The following is an 18118-nucleotide window of genomic DNA, read 5'->3' as shown; positions in this document are numbered from 1 at the left end:
CCAGAACAGGGCGTCCAAGCGCCATATAAGGAATTTATCAGCCTGTGTAAACGGAGATGGCCACAGGATGTCGCCATTTTGTGCCTCTTTTTTTGGGTGAGAGATTTTCCCCAATGTTGCCTCAAAATGGATCAAATAAATTATTTAATCGATTGCAAACATGCTGTCAAATTCATAAAGTTCGCAGACGACACCACGGTCATCGGTCTCATCAAAGACGGCGACGAGTCTGCGTACCGACAACAAGTGGAGCAGCTGGAGCTCTGGTGCAGCCGTCACAACCTGGAGCTGAACACGCTCAAGACAGTTGAGATGATCGCGGACTTCAGGAAACATCCATCACCACAGCTACCCCTCACACTATCCAACTGCCTGGTGTCAACCGTTGAGACCTTCAAGTTCCTGGGAATCACAGTCTCCCAGGACATGAAGTGGGAGGTCAACACCAACTCTATCCTGAAAAAGGCCCAACAGAGAATGTACTTCCTGAGGCTGCTAAAGAAGCATGGCCTGCCACAGGAGGTGCTGCAACATTTCTACACAGCTGTCATCGAATCCATCCTGTGTTCTTCCATCAGCGTTTGGTTGGGGGCCGCCACAAAAATGGACAAAATCCGACTTCAACGGACAGTTAGGACAGCGGAAAAAATCATTGGCACCGCCCTACCCACTCTCGAGGACTTGCACACTGCAAGAATCCAAACTAGGGCGCGGAAAATCCTACTGGACCCTCCGCACCCTGCCCACCACCTTTTCCAGCTACTCCCCTCAGGCAGGCGCTACCGATCAATGCGCACCAAATCCAGCAGACATTTAAACAGCTTCTTCCCCCAGGCCATTAACTCTTTGAACTCTTTGAACTCTTTGAACTCTTTCAACAGTAGCCAAAATGGAACTGTATAGTGCCACTTAGCAGTTTTTTTGACGACGATACTAGTGCAGCGTGTTCTACCGGAAACAAATTCCTTGTGTGTTCTACATACTTGGCAATAAAGATGATTCTGATTCTGATTCTGATGTATGCTTTCCTCTTCAGAACTATTTGAATCATATTCATAACTGGATGTGTTACAAGAAAGCATATTCTCCGAATCTGAAGCAATTGTTTTGATTCACTGGCAATGCAAGACGTCTTGGCGTGACGTCACGAACTGGGGGCGGGACTTTCTGAGAATGCCCTACGCAGCTCAATTTTTTGCAGATTTTGGACACTTTAAGTCATTTTTATTGGTGTTTTGCATTTGACTAAAAATATCATACTGCGTGTTTTGGGTATTTTAGATGCTATAAAACGTTTTTCTGTCAGTTAAAAAACAAAAAAGTGACGTCGGTTGTCTAAGTTTAATGTATTCTCTCTCTCTCTCTCTCTCTCTCTCTCTCTAATAAAAATAATAAAAACAATTTATTTGAATTAAATAGATGCCAACCTAATCTGCACCCCACCAATCCCTTTATCGCTCATTGAGGGCAGTCTGGTTTTTGTATCGTACTGTACATGTATATGGAAACAACTTGAGAACCCGTGTCTTTTACATCAGAGCTGCGTTGTGACAGTAAATTGTGAAACAGTACTATCTAGTGGCCTAACGATGCATGTACTATTCGTGCGGACGTCTTGGCCGTTAGTTCTCAATGAGAAAAAAGTTATGATCCAACACCCACCAGTTCATAAACCTGTATAAAATATCACAATGCAGTCAAACAAAAATGGATATATAGAAGCTTTTTCTTTCCGCATTTTATGGAAAATATAAAAAAGTCCAATCAGAGTGAGGGGCGTTTTTTTCTGACCAATCAAATATCGAGTTACTCAATACGTGTCAATGGCCTCCGATAAACTAACCACGCCCTGATCACGTATGGGAAGTGCCGCATTAAAACACATCAAAGTTTTACACAATTAACTTCTCCAATAGTTACGTTTACATTTGGGGAATATTGCGCTAGGTTTATGTTAAGAGTATAGCTTTCTTTCTTCTGCTTTATTTTATACATATTTTCTGGTTGATGAAACGTAAAGTTGTAGAATTAGCCACATTTCCTACATTACAGAGGGTACTCGAACATCACACATCTCTTCCAACCCGGTGCAGCGATATCGAGAGGTCATTCGTCTTCAAATTGTATCTGAACTGGTAATGATTGGATGAAATGCACATACTTGGCTGTTCACATATTCTTGATTCATATCATAACGCGACGACTGCGTGGATTCAACCTCAGCGCGTTGCTTTTCCTTGCGACCCGTACTGGAGCGAGGCTGTCCGCTAGCGTAGCCGCCTAGCAGCCTGGATGACTTGTGAACAGTGAGGGCGCCGACGTGGTGGAATTTGGCAAAGAAACGATAGTTATTTTTTCGTCATAATGTCTCATTCGATGGGTCGTCGGCTTAGATCGTCCCACAAATTGTGCATTAGAAAACATGTCTTTTTAAACGATAAAGTCCGAATGATCGTCCGGGGACTGCAATGAATTGGCTCAGCTTCATTGACAGCTTGAGTCACGCGCCTGAGCTCTTGACACGTTTTGTTAAGTGTAACGTTAACTGTAAAAATGCCATTTACAGTACACAAATTATCACCGGAACACCCTGGTGAAATTGAATGCGCCAAGTTAGATGTTACACATACTGTTTTCTCATTAATAAAGAACAGATGTGACGCTTTTCTTTCAAAGCTTAATATGAGTTTATCAACTTCGGCATTGGTGGACTTAACCATTTGTATTCAAACATAAAAAATAATCCACCCCACTAACTGTCGCCAGCCTAAAAATGGTACTGTTTAGTGTAAATAATCTAATAATGCCTAATAACTACTGTCACTTAAACGTAGATCTTCATTTCAACAGTCAATCTGGAACAGTCAATCAGCATCACTAATGAGGCTGCATGTGACTTTGGAGGTCCAATGTTTTTCCTAATAAAACGTTTTTTTTGACACAAGGGAACGCAACATGTCCGGAGATCTTCCTCTCAACATCAACATTAAAGAGCCACGATGGGACCAAGGGACGTTCATGGGGCGTGCCAAGCACTTCTTTATGATCACAGACCCCAGGAACGTCCTGCTATCCTCGAGCACGTTGGAGGAGGCCCGGGTGATTGTGGAGAACTACAGGTAGAAGGCTTACGTCGCTTTAGACGGAGGATAACGGATTAAGGAAGAAGCCATTATATTTTCACATCACAAATGGCCACAAAGTCTCAATGGTGTGCTGCGAGATATGTTACAAAATTGTAGTGGTTAAGACCATCACTTACCATAAATGATATCAATTTCATTTCAGTCTCATGTTGTTCTAAGCTGCCAGATGACATTGTGTTGGGCTAAATTACACTCAATTAAAATGTGATCTTATTAAAACTACATAAACGACCCATTAAAATGTATTGAATTAAAATACCCTAATTTTAGGTTAATATTTTAAATATATTTAAATTAAAATAGTTACCCTCCTCCCCAAATATATTTATGAAAGAAAAATGGGTGGATGCGGAGACATTTTGGCTATATAACTGCTGGGAACACAAAACATGCCTGAAGTAAACATTGGACTAATAGTACTTGATCACTTGGCAAACTATAACATAAACTTATCCTGTAACTGTGAAGTGTCCTTGAGAGTTTGAAAGGTGCTTATAAATGAAATGTATTATGATAACTGATCACCAGTTTTCAATATAAAGGAGAAATACCTTCCAATTGACCAGGCTTGTATAACGTTTCTCTTTTTAAATTGAGTTAAAACTAAAAAAAATAAAACATACAACAAATCAAATGGATGTTTTTTTTCCAGAGCTGGGGTGGTGGCCCCCGGCCTGACCGAGGACCAACTATGGCGGGCCAAATACGTGTACGACTCGGCCTTCCACCCCGACACGGGCGAGAAGATGTTCGTGATCGGCCGCATGTCCGCTCAGGTGCCCATGAACATGTCCATCACTGGCTGCATGCTCACCTTCTACAGGTAGCGCCCCCCCGTAGGGATCGACTGTTACTCTCTACATGTTCATGACTGTGCTATTTTAATTTCAATAACTGGACTTGGACCATACCAATGTACAGCTTTACTCCCAAATTGGGAGTGAAAATCCTCTCTAAAAGCCTGCTCCCAAATCAAAGTCATGTCTGTTTGAACTTGGGAGAATTTGTCAAGTGCTTCATTAGTTACAGCATTCAAAAGAGAACTTTGCGCACATTCCGGAAGTGTTTGTGGCATTTTTTTATTTTTATTTTTACAGGACCACACCAGCGGTGGTTTTCTGGCAGTGGGTTAACCAGTCTTTCAACGCAGTGGTCAACTACACCAACCGCAGTGGAGACGCTCCCATCACTGTCAAGTATGGAACAACTCTCACTGAGCCCTTGATCGGGGCTCATATTCACAGCAAAAGGCCCCATATTCATATTGATGGAATATTATTTTTTGCCAAATATTCAAATGTCCTTTACATACATGTTACATTAATGGTTCCATTATTTGTAAAATAATATAACTGCAATCCTTGTACATTAAAATGTTTTCTTCAGTAATTGGTTAAGAAATTAGATTTTCATATCCAGTCATTTCAAATGGAGTTACTTTATCAATACAGCAATTTTGTTGAATGATTTTGCCTTTTCGGCAAAACGTGAATTGAAATGTATCTTTTGTATATCAAAAGCAAAACTTTAGTGAAATGAAAAAGTTTACCTATGTTTTTTTTTTCCTTCCCCCCAAATTTTTGTATTTGAATTCTAATAACACAATGAAAAATTGAACAATTATTTGAGAAAAATATGTTTTCTGATTTTGCACTTTTCCCGAAAATGTATTAGTTGAAATAAATGTGTTTAAATGACTTATTTTTATCAATACAAATATGTGATATTTTCAAATTTCACGAATAAAAAAGTAGCTAATATAATTAAACTATACACTAAGAGGATAGTATATTATTCTATTATTGAAATAAACATGTTTTAATCCATTCTTGTCCTTTTAAATCAACTCTCAAATGACTTTTTCTTGCCTGTCCCCTTCCTTGATGCCTGACTTCACACACAAACAAACAAAAAACAGACTTGTGTGTACTTTCAGTCAGCTGGGTGCGGCCTACGTGAGTGCCACGACCGGTGCTGTTGTCACTGCCCTGGGCCTCAAGTCACTGACCACGGTAACATCCCGTCAAAGCAACACTTCAACAAAATGGTCATCTTTTTTTGCTAGTGTTGAGTGCGTTTGTACCTCTCGTAGCGTCTCCCGCCCATCGTCAGCCGCTTCGTGCCCTTTGCCGCCGTCGCGGCTGCCAACTGTATCAACATTCCCTTCATGAGACAGAGGTGAGATCTCCTTCGCTGGAGCTCCACTTGACGCGACGCTTACTCTGCTTTTTGGGTGCCAAACAGGGAGTTGAAATATGGCATTCCCGTAACCGACGAGAACGGCAACAGGTTGGGAGAGTCTGTCAACGCGGCCCAGCAGGCCATCATGCAGGTGGTGGTGTCCAGGATCGGCATGGCGGTGCCAGCTATGGGTAAGGGCTGCGGCTGTGAAAATCAAAAGTATGGTGACATGTCTCTCCTGTCTCTCCTTATTAAGTGAATATGAGTGTTTGAATTGAATTTGAATTGGCCTTCTAGCAAGAATAATAAACAAATGGATCTCTATCCCAATTTGCACTTGCACCACGGCCATTTTAATAATAATAATAATAATAATAATAATAATAATAATAATAATAATAATAATAATAATCTTTTTCACCGGTGGATCAGGGAAATGTGCACGTCAGCTACAAGCTAAATGTTGAAAGCAAACATGAAGCTGTAGTATCCATTGATGAAAAGAGACAGTCTCACATCTCCTGTAAATCCGCTTCAATTCTAAACCGCAACAGTTCCGTATACGCATTGGTGCTCTACGCTCCTTTCTTTCTGAAGGTCAGATTTAGTAAACAAGGTTAAAAAAAACATTTAAATCTAAGTAGCCGATAACACATGTCGTAAAATCTCTAATTCAACTTTTACCTTGTATGTCAAGTTGGCAACTTGCTGCACGGCCCTAAGAACTTGAAAACAAGGACGCTATTCTCTTTTCGTAGTTACATTTAGCAAATGTAAGTCCATACATTTCATTATTGTGCCTTTAAAATATTGTAAACGTCTTCAACGTGGCAAATAGCCATTTCCATTTGACCCAAACAGATTGAAGTGAATCAAAACATACATCTTGGAGGGTATTTAAAGATAGTTAAAGTATCTGTTATTTGTTCAGGCTGAGAAAAGTCATATGTGAATGTTTTTTTTTCCTCCTCCACGCCCCTGCAGGTATTCCTCCCATCATCATGAACGCACTGGAGAAGCGAGCCTTCATGAAGGTAACATTCTTTGGTCATGTCAAGGCCCCTCCATCCTTCCACATTCCAAACTAAACATGCCCCCTCCCTGCAGCGTTTTCCCATTCTCAACGCTCCAATGCAAGTGGGACTGGTGGGCTTGTGGTAAGTCAACAGCGGGATTGAAGGTGGCCCCCGAGGTTTTTCACTTGAACATCTCAAAATAACCCCGCCCTGCCTTTGATTGACAGTTTAGTGTTTGCCACACCTCTGTGCTGCGCCCTCTTCCCACAGAAAAGGTAACGCGCACCAAAAAACATGTCCCTTCTCCCCACGAACACACAAAAAAAAGATACACGCACGCGTGACAAACCAGTCATCACAAAAAGACAAACAATAGGAGATTCACAAAAAAAACAGAACATGCGCTCAAACATAAATCAGGTGTACTCTAGAACCATACAAACAGCATTGCAATAGGCACAAGGTAAAACATAAAATTAAAAGAAAGCATCCCTAAAAACCATGCACTCAAAAAATATGCACATAAAAAATCACTCCAACCCCCCCAAAAAAACAGCACAATTTTAACATGTACAGACAAAAGCACCTCAAAATTGTTTTTAAAATACACAAATAAAACGTACGATAACAATGAACACTAAACCTAACATCGACAAATACTCTTAGTGGATAACGTACAAAATATTCCATTTACTTTGCCACAAACAATAAAATAAAAATAATTAACTTTTGGTCCTTGTGATAAATTTGCCAATAACGTTTTCTCCCTTTCATTAAATATATATTTTTTTTGGGGGGGGTAACCAATTTCTCTTCCTGAAATGTTTTGTTAGTTTCATTCCCCTTTTTAATGTTTCTACTGTTGTTTATTACAAAACTGATCAAATCTGCCAAACTTCTACACTGAAAATTGCATGAAAAAAATATCCAATATAAAACACATGAAACAAAAAAGGTCGTTAAGATTGCACAACTGTCCATATTTTATGATCCTGATTTGTTTATTTTGCTTTGTGTTGACGATTATGTGAAGTGCTTTGTTACAGCTACAGCTGTTGTGAAAGTGCTGTCTAAATTAGGATGTATTGTATTGTAAAAAACAAATTACCGTATTTTCTGCACTATAAGGCGCACCTACAACAAAAAATGTTTTTTTTTTCAAAAGCTGACCATGCACCTCATAATACGGTGCGCCCAATGTATGTAAAACATTTTAAAATATGTCATGCACTGAAGATTCCCCTTATAATGCGGTGCACCTTATGTATGGAAAAGTTGAAGTTGTGCCTTATATTCCAGAAAATACGGTACTTTGTAAGCAATACGTTTTCTTCCACGCCCTCTCGGTTGTCTAATGGCATCCCGCGACATGTTTGCAGTTCGATGAAAGTGAGCCGGCTGGAGGCGGAGCTTCAGGACAAAATACGACAAAGCAACCCAGCCACCACTGTGGTTTACTTCAACAAGGGTCTGTAAGCACTTCATGCTTACGGCTTACGGTATACACACAAACACACACACACACACACACACACACACACACACACACACACACACACACACACACACACACACACACACACACACACACACACACACACACACACACACACACACACACACACACACACACACACACACACACACACACACACACACACACACACACACACACACACACACACACACACACACACACACACACACACACGCAAGCAATTTATTTAAACATTTATTTTTTCCCGGTGTTTTTGAACCGAAGCACAAGGAGGAAAGAATTGTGCGTTGTGTACTGAAGTGTGTATTTAGCAATGAACTTGAATGTAACCTCACTAACCTCTTGTGCTACTCCACCTGTACTGTTACTGATTTATTTCGACCCCTGGTTGTTGTTGTTATTGTCTGAACGGTGAGTTCAAGTGCTGTACCTTTTTGTTAAATTCGAGGTGGAAAAATGTTTCTAAAAGAGAGAGAGGAGTTAATCTGCAATTATCAAATCCGAAATGCTTGCTCATAACATCTCAAGACAGTGGAACACTTAATTCCAGTAGTACGATTGAAAGAGTGAAATTCTGAATGAAATGATTCCAGATTTCATTTTGTGTGAATTTCAAAGATGACAGATGGGGTAAGGGTGAGCAATAATGAACCATGGATACGTTTTATTTTGCAGGACGACATTTCCTCTTTTGTGTACTTTAAAGTTCTAAACAAAAGTTGAAGGGGGAATTGTCTGTTTTTGTATGTGCGTGTGTTGGATGGGTGCTAAATCTAACTATAAAACAGACTATTCTATATTAATGTCATTGTTAAAATGTACCACCTGTGTACACCTGTCTGGACAATGTGGGGGAGGAAAAATACTGTTTATTTTTTGTGTTTGTGGTGTTTTTTTTGTTGTTGCTGTGTTGGCTTTAACAGGGTTTATATTCTATTGCTTATAGAGTTATACACGTGATACTGTATTTTTTTCAAACAGTGCCCTCATGCCAAATGAAGTTAAATGAAAATCAAAGACGATTTAATTATGCTCTTGATGGGGGAAAAAAAACATGCAAGCTATCATTCAAAGGAAGATGAACGACTTGGTTGCTATCCAAAACAGCAGTACTAAAACCTAAGCAAAGCTTTCAAACAATCTCAAAACAATTGCCGGTGTGGCGAGTTTTTAGATGTTTGTGGAAATACAGTTCTGTCGTTACTGGATGGACTGGAAACAATATGTATTATCTATCATGGGTGTATTATTATTCTTTTTGTTTTGTTTTCTTGAACTAAGATGTGCCTGTGTTCCTGAACGTGCGAGTTTACCAGCATCTTTTGCAAAAACAAGCAACTCGTCTCGATTCAGGATTACAGAGTCCTATTTATAGAACATCAATCCGTTTTGGTGCATTTGTGTATTTTACAGCGATACAAAAAAAAAATACCCAAGTCCAACTTTCCGCCGGTCTGATTTATTTCTATTGTTGTATTCTGAAACTGTTTCATTCCATAACTTTTCATCTCAACATTGCGTTTGTCACTCCTGCCAAGACCGCGCAAAAGTCAAGGAAACAGGTAAGATTGTACTTGCTTGTCAAGTGTTATGAACTTAACACCTGGCACATTTTAGTCAGCACAGAACTGATACATATTGCTGTTACAGATATATTCAAATGCACATAAGGTGAAAGAAATGGCTTTTCCCACAAGCTTTATTTTAAATGGTTTTACACTATGCATAAGGAAAAAGAAAAGGATGTCTATTTTAAGGAGTAACATGATATTTCATTGTGTGCGTTTTTTTTAACTCATTCACTACCAGACGATGTGCAAAAATGTGTCCACTCCAGAGCCAGGCTTTTGGTCATTTTCACTCAAATTCGCAGAGCCACAGAATATTGAGTTTTAGGACTCCCTAAACATTTAATTCAACGCAAGAACTTTAGACTCTCTTCTTTCATCAGAAAGAAAGAGTTCATTACGAAGTTATATGGGTCTGGAGTTATCTGAGCTTCAAATGGGGGCGGCCATACAAAAGGCAAATGCGGCTCTATCGTGGGAGGGGAAAATATTATATATGACCAGCGCTGTATCGGCACCCCGCAAGAAAACAACAAAACAGAACAAATTTGGGAATGGCGCTCCACGTCATGCTTTTCAATACCTGAATAAATTCGGAAATGGCAGTGAATGAGTTAACGATTTCTAGTCTCATCCCAATCAAGCACAATGAATGGAATGACACAAATATGTGCACTGAAGAGGCCACAAACGTTATGACAATCCATGTTACACTCCGTGAATGTTTTTCAGTCACATCACACTGTCAGGTTCTGTTGGCATATACGTACCTACATAGAAACACATTTCTTGACATGTATTTTACTCAGTACTACCATAAACGATGTGACTGACATCCAATTATGTGTCCTGTTTCATTTTTGACTTTGTGTGCCTGATCAAACCACACGACAGTCGCGTTTTGTCAGATTACCACAGATGCATAACGTTCTGGCTACAAGTTCGTCAAATGTCGCCTTGTTCTTAAATCGTGTCGACAAAAGTCCACTAGCTTCATGCTAACGCACAAGGCAAAAGATATTCATTCCAAATAAAATGTCTGTCGTGTTTGAACTTGAAGTCAAACAGTCAATGAGGGATCTACTGTAGTCAGTTATTTATTTCTTTTCTTCACAAGCACAAGTGCAAACTATTGTCTCCCACCCCCTCCTCACACACTCCAGAAGGCCTCAGAAGGATGACAGCCGCGGGCTAAGGTGGAAATGCACATGTTGGCTCATCAAATTTGCCTCTCTCATCGCAGAGTTTAGAAAGACAAATCGTCATTATTACACGTGCGGCCACATTAGCGCACACACAGCCGTCGTGATGGAGGCCGGCCTGCGGTGGTCAGGGGTTGTGGGGGACAAACTAGCAGCCCGAGGAGTTTAAAAACAAAGTTATATCACATAGTCATCTCGTGTTCACATCACCCAGAATGTCTTCAGCATTTCAGTAATTTAGTTAGATGTATATTTCACAGCTTTTTTTTTGTCTGGCAATAAGAGGTAACTTTGGTAAACTGGCCAAGATGTCCAGACTGGATATAGTGTCTATTTTATATTGAGAGCTCTAAATAAACTTATTTACGTGGTACGATTTTCTTGGCGGCTTGGAGAACATCCGCCACTTCCACTTTGTTGCCGAACTCCTTCTCACGGTGCTCCAAAAGGACGCCCTGTCGACCACAATGTGGAGTTTATGGCAAACGTCGTCGTCTCATATTACGGAAAAGTCTTTTGAGCATTTCTTCCCATTGAGCTTGATATATAAAATGGGTGCTCTTTTTGACAAACGTGTCATATTGGGTGACAAAATAGCCAGAAAACATTTCACACTTGAGATTTGTACGAGTCAACGGTTTTGCCTTATTTTTCTACCCTCACTCGAGGACAACCTGTGTCCCTTGTGAGGCAAAATTCTGCTGTTTTGCTCCACTAATGGCATGTGATTATCTTACTAATGTGCAAAAATATCCGATCTTAGTGGGGAATATTTATAACACAAAACCAAATTGTCTTACTTGTGAAGATAAAGTATGTATCTGAGTACAAGGATTGAAACTCAACAAAGAACATGGAAGAAATGCTCTGACAACTTTCCTGTGTGCCCGGTGTGTTTTGTGTACACTACCTGCTCTCCAGCGCCGATGACAAAGACGCCTCCCAAGATGAAGCCCTCACCCAACATGTTGCCCTGGTAGCCGGACTTCCAGGCCCGCATGAAGTTTTGCAACACGCCGAAGCGCAGCAGCCCCATCGCGCCCATTTTTGCCCCGTAGAAATGTTTCTGGAAGGCGATTGTCGATGCATGAAAAGAGCGACAATAAAACAAATCACTGAGGTGTATGCGACTGGTGTGCCAAGATTGCCGGCTTTTCAATCGATTCAATTTACTACAGTCATTTTACAAACACAATTGGTTCCCAGAAAGTGTGTGTAAGGCGAAAAGTTCGTCTGCCAAACATTTATTTCCCCTAAGAAACCATTAAAAATGAGAATCATCCGTTCCCGGGTCGCCATAAAACAGATGTTTCTACTAAATAAGCCTCAAAGCTACACAAAGTATATCTTATTTTTTGTATCATAAATGTGCTAATGTATTGTAATTAAAGAAATAAACTGTACAGTATAATAAAGTCGTTTTATTTACCTTTGTGATGATCGTTGATGTAGTTACCTCTTGATGATATCAGAGTGAAGTTGCCACGCTTTCTCTGAGATAATATCCTCACTCACACGGTCCCCTGCGAGCTGCTTTTCGTTAATTCAAATACAGAAATATTTCAACCTCTTCTATTGCCTGAGACTGTTTCTTAGATAATGCAGAAACACCCTGAGCCACACGTAGCAATGGTCAACTTAGCGTACTGGTACTGGGACGCTAAGTCACAAAAACGCACACCTCGTTCGTGTTTTTCGATGATCTCCTTCTTCTGCTCGATCGTAATTTTCTTTTGTGTCTTCTTCGGCTTAACACTAGCCTGTGGTGGGGTCTTTTTTCGGTCCCTTACTCGCAAAAGTACTCCACTTGATAGTAAATTGTTTTTCTACTTCTTTCTTTCCTTTCCTCTTCCTTTCATTACTTTGTTGCTGTGAAATGTAAATAAAGGTACATCCAATCCAAACCACGTCCGCACTCAAGGAAAGCTGTGTAAAACTAGTCCGCCAGCCACCGTGACGCTGTTCGACCGTGTGGTTTGGTTCATCCGCCGAAAACTAGTTTGTGTGCCAAGATTATATTCTCGTGAATTTAATGTTCGTAAGACGAAAAGTTTGTGAGCTAAAGCGTTCGTAAGCCAAGGTATCACTGTACTTTTAAATTGCAGTTCAATTATGAAGTGTTAAATTAGCCTGTTGTTAGTGCCCAATGGCAATGTATGATTTTCATATTGAAGGTTTGTTGTCCCGTAGATGCTGTAAAAGAGGGCTAACCTTTTGGTCGATGTAGATGTCGCCAGCAAAGTGCGGTCTGAAGTCCTGGATCTCTGTACCGATGTGTTCCTTTACCACAGCCACCAGAGGGACCCCGAGCTCTTCAAGCTGGGTCTTTAGAGAGGACAGCTCGGAAGCCTCCTGCAAGGAAACAAACATTTTGAGTTCATGTCATTTGCGCTCGCAGATGATTGAAAAACACGTGTGATCTTACCTCTCTGCACAAAAATCATCCGGGCCGTCGCACGGCCATGATGACGGCGCCGTTCTTTTCCCACAGACTCTTTGCTTTGATGACCTTGCCATCTGTGAACACAATTCATAACAACTTCTGATTTAAAAAAAAATAAACAAATGAAAGCACCAAACAGCGGTGAGCAGTCAAGGCCAGCAAACCTTCTCTGCTAACCGTGATACCAAAAAAGCTGTATTGTATTGTATTGCATTCTCTTATGCGCGGCCCGGTTGTCGAGTAGTTAGCACGCCGGCTTCACAGTGCAGAGGTTGCGAGTTCAAGACCCGGTCCGGCCTCCCTGTGTGGAGTTTGCATGTTCTCCCTGGGCCCGTGTGGGTTTTCTCCGGGTTTACTCCCACATTCCAAAAACATGCATGGTAGGCAGATTGAACGCTCAAAAATTGTTCCTAGGTTTGAGTGTGAGAGTGACGGGTTGCCTGCACTTGGCTGGCAACCAATTTAGGGTGTCCCCCACCTAGTGCCCAAAGACGGCTGGCATAGGCTCCAGCACCCCCGCGACCCTAATGAGGATTAAGCGGTATGGATAATTGTAGCTTCTCAAATATGCAGTTTATAATCTGGTGATGCAAAATAGGAAAACAGTTTTAAAATAGGCCGTTCACTGAAGGTGCGCCTGATAGTCCGAAACGCTGTAGAGTGCTGAAAATATAGTTATTATTCCCAACATTCGCACCCTTTATCTATCCATCTATTGTGGGTCATTTTGGAAGATACATGATCAGTGATGGTATTCAAACAAGGTACAATCGTGAGCAACAGTAAGTATAAATTCAATCAAATAATCAAAACAATGTTGTGATTATTTTTGTCCTATTTGATTTAAGCCTCTGTGTTGCCATATCAATAAAATCTGCCCACACTGTTCAAAATCAAATAAGTGTACCATTTACCAATCGAATCCGCCACACATTCGCCGATGCGTGTGAGAATGTGATGTATTAGAACTCTCTTTTCTTATAAACGCCGCACGAATTAAAGGCACCAAGGTTGGTTGAGAAGACACTCGTACCATCAGCGGTGGAGAGAAGGTCAGCATCGGCGAGATATTCCAGCGAGGCCTTGCCGACTTTGGGGAGAGTCAGACTGGAGTTGACCAGGAAAATGCCAGCCAGGGCAGCTCCCACAGCTCCCACACCCAGAGACCACGCACCCATCCCAAATTTGTCGACGTCAGATGCCAAATCTGCAACACAAACAGAAAACAACACACGTGACGATCATTAGTACAATGCCGTTTTTTTTAAGTATGGTATTTTCCGATGTATAAGGCGCACCCCTGATGAATAGTGTATTTAGAAACTTTTTCTGGATATAAGACACAACGAACTATAAGGCACAGCTTCAATGAATGAAACATGTTTTCCAATTATATAAATACATGAATGTTTTGCACATACCAAATTATAAGGCACTCCAGTAGAGATTACGCACTACTTCCACGGGGGGAAATTGAGTCGGTGGATGCTGACAGAAATTGTGAGACCTGTTGTGGCTCAATAGTAGTTCACATAAAAAGGCACACCTGCATATAAGGGGCAGGGTCATCCTTCAAGAAAATCAAGGCTTTTGGGTGTGGCCCTTTACACTGGAAAATATGATATATCCAACAATAAATCTGCCTTTGCAGCAGCTCCCGTATTTGTTTTTCTACTTCTTTCATTCCTTTCAGAACTTTGCTGCTGTGAAATGTAAATTGCTCCACTGCGAGACTAATAAAGGTAAAACCAAATCGTTCACACAATGACATCAATCACATCATAATCTGGAATGTCTTATCAACCAGACCTTCACTACCTACAGTCGTGGACCGTTAAATACAAACAAAAGTCAAACAAAGATCTAAATCTGAAATGTAAAAATAGACAAATATCAGAGACTTTTATAATCCTGCTAAACGGACAGAGATCAGCATGGGTCCAGACTGACAGACCATGAAAGGTCACACCAGTTCCGCAACAAACGACAACTTTTAGGAAGTGACAGCGACAAATGAAGTCGAATTAATGGTGTGAATTCTTGCCTGTAGCGTATTGAGCAGCTTTTGCTCTACTTCCATGAAAGTGAGCGACCGAGCTTCTTTCAAAGCGAGCGACGAATGAAGTGAATGCCACACGGCGATAGAAGGCAGGGGAAAGAATTCGCTTCAAAGCTTCTGTCATCGCCGCTGTGAGTGCTTCACTGCATGTGCTGGAAGAAAAACGCCAATTGGTTTTGTGCACGACATGACGTCGCTGGCGACACTGCATGCCAAACTCTTTCTTATAAGCGAGCTAACCATGCAAAATCCTGAAAATCTCAGCACATAAATACAAAACTATTGTGTTGTATAAAAACATGATGTTGCACGAGCTGAATGAAGATACATTTGAAAGAAACATATTTCCTATTACAATACAGATGCTCCCGACCTTACAAACGAGATACGTTCCGAGCGGTCGTTCGTAAGGTGAATTTGTTCGTAAATTGCTTCAGTGCTATATTTTGTATGAAATGTATGCCTAGGCCAAACACTGAACGGTATAAAACACAGACGCTCGAACAGTCGTAAAATAAATTCACACCTACTGTACTACGACGAAATATATCCTTGGGTCTTCAGTAAGCCATTACAGATTTCGCTGGCACGGAATTACTGAATTACGTGCCAGCAGCCATTACTTCTTGTTATGCATCGTGTCCTCCTAGACCTCGAGTGTCAACTGGGAAGTGATTTCCTCTCCGCCGACATACTCTACGCAGCCAATCGTAAGTGAGCTCGGCAGATCAGGGCCTGAACTCATTGGCAACACTTCAGCATAGCCGAGCGCTGATTGGTCAGCCTTGGTGTCCGTCGCGTAAACGTACAGCCCTTGAAACCTCCAATGTCTGTGTGTGTGTGTGTGTGTGTGTGTGTGTGTGTGTGTGTGTGTGTGTGTGTGTGTGTGTGTGTGTGTGTGTGTGTGTGTGTGTGTGTGTGTGTGTGTGTGTGTGTGTTCAACTCTCAAGCCAATCGCAAGCAACCTCGGTCGGAAAAAGCCGTGCAATACAAAATCTAACTTACAGCATCTCTGAACATTTTTCGACATACTGTACCCGCAAAAATGTTCCTATGTACCGTGATTTGTAACTCAAATGTTCGTACGTTGGGGAGCGTCTGTACCATGCTTGGGAATGGGTGGTGTGGTCGACAGCAATTTTGTAAGACCTTTTCTTTTAAATATAACATCCATTCACATTTTCACCGGTGCTTGTTCAACAACCCTGACTTTGTTTGAGAGAGCAGACACACGCACGCACACACAAACACACTGCTGGCTGGTTGCCAGCCAGTCATCAGGCACATGTAGACAGAGCTATTCACATTTACATCTGTGGATCTGTGTGATTTGTTGATGTTTATTATGTTTGTTAAAGTCATTATAAGTGCCTTGCATGCTGGGTCCGAAAGGACAGTAATTTCATCTGTGCTGTATGTCATGCATATTAGCATATTTGACAATAAAGCTGACTTTGACTTGACTTTGAAGCCAGTCTATCAGAAAAAAGACAAGAGTGACCGTCAAACAGATAAGAAGAACCCCAAATTCCTATTGTGACCCGCCAGCCTGTCTACTTTTTAAACTTGCCAGGGTTAATTGCCACTCACTACTTTTTATTGAATTCACAATGGCGCTGAAATGACAGCTTGACGGAGGCTAAGGAAACATTAAGATAAATATTTTTTTAAATATTAACTTGTCCCCATTGTCTGATGCAAATCAGATTCGTCAGACAAATCCCAAAATGTATGTGCGAATTTGGAAAGGACGGCAAGTACTTCAACAAGTGATAATGAATGTTGTGCCCAATGGAAGACAAACATAACACCCACACGTCCAACAAGGAAGAGTTTAGGTTGTGCCACTGTGCCACGTAATGAAGTTACATATTGCATTATACTAGTCAGAATCATTTTTATTGGCCAAATATCAAAAACACACAGGGAATTTGTCTCTGGTAGGATAGGCTTCATTAGTATTAAAATAACAAGCACCTACGCTAAACATATACATGACAAGTATAGAAAGAGACTTTCCGTAACGTAAGGGTACCATTGTGCATGAGCACCAGCCAATGACAGCTGTGCGACAATGTGCAGAGTCATCGTTGCAGAGTCAACTAAGGTAAGCAGTAATTAGTCGTGTCGAAAGCTATTGAGCCCTTTATAGTGATTTGGAATAATGATCAATGACAATTGTTCAACTATGTAGACCTGGAGCTGTATGTTAGGACTGGGCAGTTGGGCCTTTAGAGATATCCACAAAAAATACACCAGTAAAACATTTTCATCTTGGAAGCACACATGTTTTTTTCAATTCCTGACAAATTACCCCAAATAATTGATTCATCAAACTGACTTGAAAAAAGTAATGTCTCAGAGAGTGGCCACTGACCTTATCAACAGGTTGAAAGAGAGTTCCACTGAAGCTGGAAGAGTCACAAAAAGGAATTAAGAGGATGTCCTTGAGAAAAACAAACGTGAATGTAGTCATTGAACCCCTTGTTTGCGAAAGCAACTGTATTTGTAGTACATTTTGGGTTGATGCTGAAATTACGCTTTGATGGTCCAATAGCATATTTTGAAAACTATTATGTTGTGGTGGGCACCAGGACCAGGCATCTCACCCAGCAGGTGCACAGGAGGGTTTATGTTACATATATTATACTGAATTTTCTGTTTGCAGGTGCACAGGAGGGTTATGTTACATATATTATACTGCATTTTCTGTTTGAGTCAGATCCACTTGTGTGCTGTTGGAATAAACACGTCTACGTTCAGTCTTGTGTGCTCCTTCCTCAACGGCTACAATGTCTTAGAAATAGTCCATGTATATTTTACTATAATTTATGGGAGTTTTTGAGTGTGCATTTTTGCAGTGGGGAGTGTGTAAAACCGCAATACCTCTTGGGGGGGCACATACGTTTTTACTTATTTTTCCCATAATTCGTAACGATATAGGTCATTTGCTGCAGTTGAAAAATAACAAGCTTTAGCCTTGAAAGACGCCAACGCAATTGCTA

The 18118-nt window shown here is 40.9% G+C and overlaps 2 protein-coding genes across 3 annotated transcripts in view; one reads left to right on the top strand and one right to left on the bottom strand.

The window, feature by feature from the left end:
- The first annotated feature begins 1904 nt into the window (after nucleotides 1-1904).
- sfxn3 (sideroflexin 3) lies at nucleotides 1905-7951 on the top strand. The gene is made up of 11 exons (XM_089011539.1): nucleotides 1905-2135; nucleotides 2946-3119; nucleotides 3799-3969; nucleotides 4244-4342; nucleotides 5083-5158; nucleotides 5239-5324; nucleotides 5391-5518; nucleotides 6312-6361; nucleotides 6435-6484; nucleotides 6571-6618; nucleotides 7723-7951. The coding sequence occupies exons 1-11, from the start codon at nucleotides 2008-2010 to the stop codon at nucleotides 7817-7819; spliced, it is 1107 nt and encodes a 368-aa protein (XP_088867665.1). The 5' UTR covers nucleotides 1905-2007; the 3' UTR covers nucleotides 7820-7951.
- Nucleotides 7952-10490: 2539 nt separating this feature from the next.
- Nucleotides 10491-18118, bottom strand: part of LOC148889178 (peroxiredoxin-like 2A) — an 8176-nt gene continuing 548 nt past the window's right edge. Inside the window, exons 2-7 of one of the 2 annotated variants that reach the window (XM_089011540.1) lie at nucleotides 17491-17524; nucleotides 14088-14261; nucleotides 13037-13128; nucleotides 12823-12963; nucleotides 11522-11677; nucleotides 10491-11066 (exon numbers count right to left, since the gene is read on the bottom strand). In XM_089011540.1, coding sequence (XP_088867666.1) covers nucleotides 10971-11066; nucleotides 11522-11677; nucleotides 12823-12963; nucleotides 13037-13128; nucleotides 14088-14232 — 630 coding nt within the window. In that variant the 5' untranslated portion in view covers nucleotides 14233-14261; nucleotides 17491-17524 and the 3' untranslated portion in view covers nucleotides 10491-10970. Of the gene's footprint in view, nucleotides 11067-11521; nucleotides 11678-12822; nucleotides 12964-13036; nucleotides 13129-14087; nucleotides 14262-15098; nucleotides 15914-17490; nucleotides 17525-18118 lie in introns of those variants that run through there. The other variant, XM_089011541.1, reaches the window with a different exon arrangement.

Source organism: Hippocampus bargibanti, linkage group LG13 (assembly GCF_051943395.1).
Source record: "Hippocampus bargibanti isolate YZ-2025 linkage group LG13, ASM5194339v1, whole genome shotgun sequence".
NCBI classification, from domain to species: domain Eukaryota; kingdom Metazoa; phylum Chordata; class Actinopteri; order Syngnathiformes; family Syngnathidae; genus Hippocampus; species Hippocampus bargibanti.
This window is presented reverse-complemented; position numbering and strand designations above follow the sequence as displayed.